We start from the raw sequence: 8,222 nt of genomic DNA on the forward strand, positions 1-8,222 counted from the left end.
ACTATTCCAAGAGACCTTAAAGATCTCGTCGACGAGGAGTTAACGTCGTAGGAAACTATTCCAAGAGACCTTAAAAATCTGCCACACAAGGTAATGGCAGATTGGTTATGCCATTTCCCTCTTGAATAACATGTTTTGAGTTCAACTCCTCGTCGGCTAGATCTTTAAGGTCTCTTGGGATAGTTTCCTACGACGTTAAAACTCTCTTCTTCTTCTTCTTCTTCTTCTTCTTCTTCTGTGTGTGTGTGTGTGTGTGTGTGTGTGTGTGTGTGTGTGTGTAAGGGCCTGAGGTGACTCGCTCCCTCTCTGCCCGCAAACAAAGCATATAGGAGATGATTGGCTCTATGTATCACCCAAATGGAGCACATGGGGGAGAGACCACAATCACGATTCTAACACAAGGGCTGTTAGAGAAACACATGGTGTGTGTGGTTGATGTATAGGCCACATCTATGGTAGTTTTACTAAGCGTGTGGGATGGGGAGTCTATGGGAGGCAAGTGGAGGGGAGCACTACGCTATGAGGGCATGGATTCCAAGAAATCTTTTTTTTTTTTTTTAAAAGCAAAACTCACAATTGTGAGTGAATTATATTAATCAACCCAAATAGTTACAAGGCCTTGTCATGCTCGTGTTGAGCCATGACATCACCCAAGGGCCCAAGTTACATCAGCTAACAGGGCAGCCAACCCAACCAACTTATCCATGATACATAAGGTTCATTATCATGTTCTTCTGAGAACTTTTAGTAGCCAAGATTTTCCCCCATCCTAGGCATGCCCTCTGCTAACAGCAAGGAACAAGTAGTCCTAGGCCAATCCTCCGATTGTTGCTTGCGCCCGAGCGTCCATATTAGCACTTTGCTTTCTTGTATAATTTCTCGAAGCTTGCCACCTCAAGAACTCCTTCAAACACACACCGGTTCCTTCTCTGCCATACATTATGTAGGAAGAAGTACCCGACGATTTGAGTGCTGATGAGGATGGCAGGACCACTTGAATTCTTCCCTCCAAGGAAAGGATCAGTCTTGTAAAACCCAATTTTCCATGTTCTTTGGACCCACTTGCATATCTTCCCTATGAGGCCTTTGATAGTTGGGCAATCCATGAAGAGGTGGGCCAGATCTTCACTAGCCAACCTGCACCTCAAGCATCGATCTGACCCAATCCCTCTTTCTTGAATCTTCACCCCCGTTGGTAGAGCACCCCAAATTACCTTCCATAAGAATACCTTCATGTGCTGCGAAATCTTTGGCTTCCAAATGTTCTCCATTACTTGATTCCACCTTTCCTCCGGCCATTGTTTTTCCATATCTTGTTAAGGGGGCTAGACCAATTCTTCTTATGCATCATTGTATGGTAGATGTCTTTAGGATGGGGTTTCCATAAGAGACTCCTTCCAAACCATTTCCAGGCATTCCAGTCAAACTCCAAACACAGATAAGCATCACTATACTATCAAGCTCTCTCATCACTTTGTGGATCAGCAAGACCTCCAAGGGCTTTTAAGAGATCTTCACAATTGATGAATTTTGTCCATTTGCATCCTTTGCATCGGCTCTGTGTGTGTGTGTGTGTGTGTGTGTGTGTGTGTGTGTGTGTGTGTGCGCAGGTCTTCCCAAGAAACCTAAGCAGTACAGGACAGGGCAAAGAGCCGTATGTTGAACCCACACATGTAGCTCACACGGAGTGAGCAACAAAGAGCAATCACTTGAGGCACCCTAACCAATTGTTCGTCTCTCTCTCTCTCTCTCTCTCTCTCTCTTCTGTTGTGGCTCGGATTTTATCCACTAAGGGTGAAGCAAGCTTATGCATTAACACCCTAAGTGGTTTGCACGACTTGGTGGCTTGTTTTTGCAGAGAGGTAGATTTTTGCCAATTGCTCGAAATGAGAAACCATGGAATTCAACTGGCGAAAACCTATGAAACTATAGGGCGTGAGCGACGCATTGGAGAGAGAGGAGTTTTTTTACAGAGGTCACTTGTCTCTCTTTGTCCTCCCAAGACATTTGTCTCTCTGTCTCTCTCTAGCTGCGCGCGCTCAATCATCGGAGACACAGGCCGGATGAAGGAGGTTACGCCATATGTAAGGAAGCGCCCGGGAGGGGGGAGCGAAGTTCGAGTCCCTCCCCCTTTTATAATAATATAGATAGAGCAACTATTTTTAAGGGAGCCATTAATTAGTAGTATGTGATCCATATACTATCCCACTAAACCTTTACTAAATTCTTCTCGTAGCCTAGTATTGCCTTTTGGTAGAAGTACGGGTTTGCCACGTTCAACGGGTTTTTCATACCCTTCGTGTGTATCTATGTTTCTTTTAATACTTTTACTAGGAAATGACGTTGAAAAAGCAACCAACAAAGATACACAGGTCCCAAATTGGCTCTAGTCATTTCTTGCTCGCGCACACGATGCGAGTCTTCCGCCTCCCTCTCTCTCTCTCTCGGGAACCTAACGTGCGAGCGTATTTGCGCGCGCGTCGCAGGATCCCTCTCTCTCTCTCTCTCTCTCTCTCTCTCTCTCTAAACATATCTATCTTTTAAAGGTCTATTGGGATTGTTCCTACGAGGTTAAAACTTCTCTCTCTCTCTCTCTCTCTCTCTCTCTCACACACACACACACACACACACATACATGGACGGAGCGACCCTCTCTCTCTCTCTCTCTACCCCACATACACACACACACACACACACACACAGAGAGAGAGAGAGAGAGAGAGGGGGTCCATTGTGAATGTTCGTGTGTGTGCTCTCTCTGAGAGAGAGAGAGAGAGAGAGAGAGAGAGAGAGAGAGGGGGTCCATTGTGAATGTTCGTGTGTGTGCTCTCTCTCTCTCTCTTCTCAAAGGTGGGAACAGTTGAGAGGGATGGCCCAACACGAACAATTAAGCCCATGACTGTGCATGTGCCCATCAAAGACGCCACAAAGAGAAACATGCTCTTCTTCTATTCAACTTGTAGGGGCACAACAAGCTCAATTTAGCGACACAGACAGACAGACAGAGACAGTGTAGATGAAGTTGCATATGCAAACCATGGCTTGAATTAAATTCAGGGTGAGCAAATCAACAGTCCCCAATTCTTAGTACCCACACTCCTACAAATAACTCATCACATTCAGCTCTTCTCACATGACCTCTACTTTGCTTGTCCTTGCCTCTCCCTCTCTCTCTCTCTCTCTCTCTCACACACACACACACACACACTTTGTGCTTTTCACGTTAATTTTGCTTCATTTGTCTCCTCCTTGCTTCAGCTCGCTAACCTTTTGCTTTCTCTAAGTGCTTTTTTGGTGCTTTTTCTACCCTTTCCATCTCCCTTGATAGCTACCTCCCTCTGTAGTTTTGGAAGTTTTTGTTTGGAATTCATTATTCCCCACAGGAATTTTCAATTTGTTCTTTCAAGTAGATCAGCTACTGATTCCCTTGTTTCCGAGGTGGTTACGAACTCCCAACTTTTCTCCTTTCTTCTTTGCTTGGAGCTGTAGCTTTTCTACTCTCCAACTTAGCTGGTTTTGAGTCATTCTATTGCAAGTGTTTGCCCCCCCTCATCTGAGCTGTTTAGCTCGGCTTGAACGTTTTCTAGCCCCCCCTTGTCTTAGATGCACTACTAGTAAGCTGTTTTTGCCCGGCTTCGAGCGAGCTTTTCCATCTGAAATTCCTCCTTTGCCAAATTATGCTCTTAGATTTGAACTTAGTAGTCCATTTCTTTATTGCTGTTTTGCTTGCTGAAGGGAACTGCGTGTACTACGAAGCGACATTAGTCCACAATGGCAGCAAATGGCTTGAAAGCAGACAAATTCCCTTTCCCCAGACGAACGTCCAATTTTACTCCAACGACAAAAGGGTATGGTCGCTTTGAAATTTCTCCAGCTTTCTGGTTGATTCACTCAAATGGCATTAAGTCTCTATTGTTAGCAAATTGGATATCCCTACTAGTAACCCCACTGGTCATACCTTTTTGAATGGCATAGCCTTTACCATAAGTGGTGATACCTCATACTAGGCACCCACAAAGGAGGTCTCACATGATTATATGATTACTCTGTTGTGCCCCCAGATATGTTTGAAACATTGGTACCCATTTTTCTCATATCTGAGCTTGTAATTTCCTCGATATGGAGATAGCTGTTATTTCTTCATGTCTTGATTGGAGAGACTTTATTTTGTGTGTGTACTCAAAAAGTACAAAATACCAAGAAAACAAACTGCAAAGATGTTAGTTGTTACCAAAAATATGGTCAGTACAGTCATAAACTTGCTGTCTTTTCTGCAATGCAGGATAAATTTCTCTTCAGATGTACAAAGTGATATAATCCTGAGCGTCGATGGAGTCACATTCTCTCTTCATAAGGTACTTCATCTACCTGCAATCGTAAACAGTACATTGCCCCTTAAAAATTTTAAAATCAGGTAATGGAAGAGTCCCTTTGAGCATGGATAATACTTTTATCCACCTTATCGAATGGGTGCCTAGCCTTATCACCATAATTTTTTTCTGCATTACCTGTGTTGCACAAAAAGACGCACATTAATTTGTTGCTGCATAGAAAGAAAGAAGGAAATAGATATCAACATCTCTTTAAGGCTAAATGGCCGACCGAAATGGTAAAATCGATGATGATTTTTTCAGAAAGCATAGCCCTATCTCTAAAATAGAAAAGAGAAAGACTCTGAAGCTGAAGGCTAAAACTGGCAAGTCGTAGGAGTGGTCTCCAAGAAGGGTTGCATAAAAGCATGTCTAGTTTGTTAGGCACTCCACCTCACAATGTACATGTGCCTTCATCAACAACAAGCCAATAGAGTCCTTCATTGATGTTTGATGCAGTTTCCTCTAATGACAAGAAGCGGGAGGATACGACGGCTGGTAGGGGAAGAGCTCAAGGAAGGGGACCAGTTGGTGAGCAGCCCGCCTATGATCGAGTTTTCCAATTTTCCTGGTGGACCGGACATCTTTGAGCTTGCTGCAAAGTTTTGTTATGGAATCAACTTTGAGATAACAACATCAAAAGTTGCATGCCTGCGGTGCGCCGCTGAATTCCTTGAAATGACTGATGACTATGGCGAGGACAACCTCATCACTCGCAGCGAAGCCTTCCTTACCGAGGTAGTCTTCAAAAGCTTGGACAAGTGTGTAGAAGTTCTGCATTCGTGTGAGTCCATTCTTCCCTTGGCAGAGGAAGTCAAACTAGTAAACCGATGCATTGATATCGTAGCATCAAAAGTTTGCAGTGAGCAGCAGCAAAAGCTTTCTAGCCTTTTACAGATGGAAGGAACTACTTTAGGGCAATGGCATAGCAATGGCGAACTTTCAAATGAACAACACATTGCTGTGCCACCTACCTCAAATTGGACTCAGAATGGTGATTCTACGCCTCCTGTGCCACCACCTATAATCACTAGAGCAAAAGTTGAATGGTGGGCTGAGTATTTCTCGCCTCTCCGAGTTGACCTCTATCAGCGACTGTTTGCTGCCATGAAAGCTAATGGTGTCCGCATTGAGAGCTTAGCGGGTTCCATCATGCACTATGCACAAACGTCTCTCAAAACACTTGGTGGTCGTAGCAACGGGCCCTCTACAATTCAAGCCTCATCTACAACAGCAATTCGGTTAAAATCAAAACCATATCACTTGGACATTAACTTTGGACACAATCAGAAGTTGATGCAGCAACATGAGCAGAGAGCTGTCTTAGAAACCATGGTAAGCTTGTTACCTACAGAGAGAAACCTATTTCCAACAAACTTCTTACTATCTTTGTTGAGAAATGCCATTGCATTGGACACCACGGTTGCTTGCCGGCTTGATCTAGAACGCCGAATTGGAGTACAATTTGAGCAAGTTACTGTCGACGAACTCCTGATTCCCACATTGTCACCACACGCAGGTAAGACATATGCTTGTCTATTCCTTCAAGTTACATTCCAATACATTACAAAAACACATCATTTGCAAGGCGCTGTGGTCGCATGCAGGTGATGCAATGTTTGATGTTGACGTAGTGCAAAGGGTTCTTGTGAATTATCTGCAACAACAAGAGGAGAAAGTTAAGCATGAGCAAAATTTTAGCCTCAACATGACAAGCGACTTTGACGATACGTTAAGTTCCCCAGCCTCTCAAAAGGGTATTGCCAAAGTTGCCAAAGTGATGGACATGTACTTGGCTGAAATTGGGGCCGATCCAAATTTGAAGGCCTCCAAATTCTCAGCCCTTGCAGAACAGCTTCCAAGCTATGTTCGAGCTCTAGATGATGGACTCTATCGAGCTATTGATATCTTTCTTAAGGTAAAATTTCATACTTGACCATAGACACAAACTCTGCTACATCATACCATATAGAGCCTCCGCATTATGAAAATGTGTGATAATGTGAGTATTCTACATAAAATCAAATATTTACGCTGTGTATCCATCGCATACAATGTCACATACGCATCAAGCTCTCATAAAGTTTGGAAGAACCAACACCACAAGCATCACAGACTTGCCCAACATTTGTAAAATTCTCTATTTATCTAGCCTCATAGAAACAAGTCATTGCCACTCTTGCTTTCTATGGGGGCACAACATTCCAGATATAGAGGTAAATTCTTGCTCCTTCACACATTCATGTATACTGATTCATGAATGTTTTATGGCAGGCACACCCTACATTGTCAGACATTGACAGAAGAAAGATTTGCAAAGTACTAGATTGCCAAAAGCTCTCTAAAGAAGCATGCATTCATGCAGCTCAAAATGAACGGCTACCAGTACAGGTTAGTATGGTAAACAACCACATTGTGTCCAAGCGATACAAAAAATTGTACCATTCTGCATATCCTGCATTCATGCCCCATAACCTGACCTTCTGTCCTAACAAATCTGTACGTAGATGGTTGTCCAAGTGCTCTACTTTGAGCAAATCCGGATGAGAAGTGCAATGGGCGGAGGAGATGACTGTCAGCACCCTGATTTCTATCAACAGGAGAATGGACCTGGGAACACTTACATAAACCGGAACCTCTACAGAGCAAGTGGCGTGGCTTCACCCAGGCTTGATACATACTCGAGCCTTCGAAGAGAGAACCGAGAGCTCAAGCAGGAGGTCGCAAATTTGAAGGTACTAGTCTTTAAAACGCCTGTCCAATTGTTACTGGTTTGAAACTTGAATGTTTGGGTCACTGAAGCAGAAGACTCTGTTCTTGGCCTAGGAGTTGAAATCACCACGAGGCAATTAGCTTCCTGAACATCAGTGCATCATAGTATTAACAGTCACTTTGCTTGAAGCAACCTCTGAAATATGAAACAAGCTTATATATGTTCCTCTATATTATCTAAATGGCAGTCCAAAATATCATTTCAAATGATTCTTTTTTATCTTCCTTTTCCTGTAGCTCCGTGTTGCAGAACTTCAAAAGGAGAACACAATACTCAAGCAAGAAGCTGAAAAATTACCAGTTACAAATGGAAGCTCAGGTCGCTTTTTTTCCTCTGTTTCCCGACGGCTTGGGAAGATGAACCCCTTCACATCCAAGGTCAAAGAAACCATGAAACCATCTGAGACTCGTCCCACACAACGGCAAAGAAGGCATTCTGTCTCATAACATTACCTTATAACAAATAGAAGAAACTTGTTGTGGGTGTTCTTTCAGCTGCATGAAAAACAAGTTCTTGTTGCAAGTTGGTTTATCCCGAACTGTACAATAAGTGCAGCCGAATGCTATCATATATACAGACTTCCACCATAGGTTTTATTTGGTCAGCCCACAGTGAAAGAAATTTAGCTTGACTTGCACCTTAAAGCAGTTATCAATGTGCCTCATAACTTATAGTTTGTTGTGAAATCTGAGCCGCAAGAGGTTTCTCTCTAAATAATGTTGACTAGCCTTTCAAATTGGTTTACAAGGTCAATCAACTTGTTGCGAGGCATTGCCAAAAGGTCATTCAAATCGTCTCAAACCTTTAATATTATCTGGGTGCCAAGATTACCATGTGATGCATTAAGTGTTGCTTAGTATTAACAAACAGAGAAAGTTTCCACAGCAAGGCTTGGAAACAGGTAAGATGGCATGACCTGAATTGATGACCTCAGCACGATACTATGTATGGCAATTTGTGCAAAGAGTTTCTTATGCTGTACTTCTATGCTTTGAGAAGCATTCTGCCTTGAATTGGCTTTGACTGCTTGGTTGCAATTTCCGATTGCAGACGAAATTGCGACCATTAACATCAGACCT

The 8,222-nt window shown here is 43.1% G+C and overlaps 1 protein-coding gene and 2 long non-coding RNA genes across 5 annotated transcripts; 1 reads left to right on the top strand and 2 right to left on the bottom strand.

Annotated features, from left to right (window-relative positions):
* Nucleotides 1-2,813: 2,813 nt before the first annotated feature.
* Nucleotides 2,814-7,631, top strand: LOC147465512 (BTB/POZ domain-containing protein At5g48800-like). Its single transcript, XM_086520465.1, has 8 exons — nt 2,814-3,058; nt 3,736-3,848; nt 4,283-4,355; nt 4,830-5,889; nt 5,978-6,288; nt 6,645-6,761; nt 6,878-7,105; nt 7,380-7,631. Exons 2-8 carry the CDS (start codon nt 3,772-3,774, stop codon nt 7,587-7,589), a joined length of 2,076 nt encoding a protein of 691 aa, XP_086376591.1. The 5' UTR covers nt 2,814-3,058; nt 3,736-3,771; the 3' UTR covers nt 7,590-7,631.
* On the bottom strand, nt 4,201-5,892 carry LOC147465513 (uncharacterized). 2 transcript variants are annotated; one of them, XR_015189238.1, is made up of 6 exons: nt 5,755-5,892; nt 5,345-5,595; nt 5,022-5,258; nt 4,764-4,938; nt 4,459-4,508; nt 4,201-4,368 (listed from the first exon to the last, which is right to left on the bottom strand). It is a non-coding gene; the product is annotated as an uncharacterized LOC147465513 (long non-coding RNA). The 2 variants fall into 2 exon arrangements; XR_015189237.1 differs by lacking the exons at nt 5,022-5,258; nt 5,345-5,595; nt 5,755-5,892 and having other exon boundaries at nt 4,603-4,833.
* Nucleotides 7,055-7,734, bottom strand: LOC147465514 (uncharacterized). Of its 2 annotated transcripts, none has more exons than XR_015189240.1 (3): nt 7,596-7,734; nt 7,441-7,507; nt 7,055-7,192 (listed from the first exon to the last, which is right to left on the bottom strand). It is a non-coding gene; the product is annotated as an uncharacterized LOC147465514 (long non-coding RNA). The 2 variants fall into 2 exon arrangements; XR_015189239.1 differs by having other exon boundaries at nt 7,091-7,227.
* Between the last annotated feature and the right edge of the window lie 488 nt (nt 7,735-8,222).

This window comes from Adiantum capillus-veneris, chromosome 1, assembly GCF_014529385.1.
Source record: "Adiantum capillus-veneris isolate H3 chromosome 1, ASM1452938v2, whole genome shotgun sequence".
Classification (NCBI taxonomy): domain Eukaryota; kingdom Viridiplantae; phylum Streptophyta; class Polypodiopsida; order Polypodiales; family Pteridaceae; genus Adiantum; species Adiantum capillus-veneris.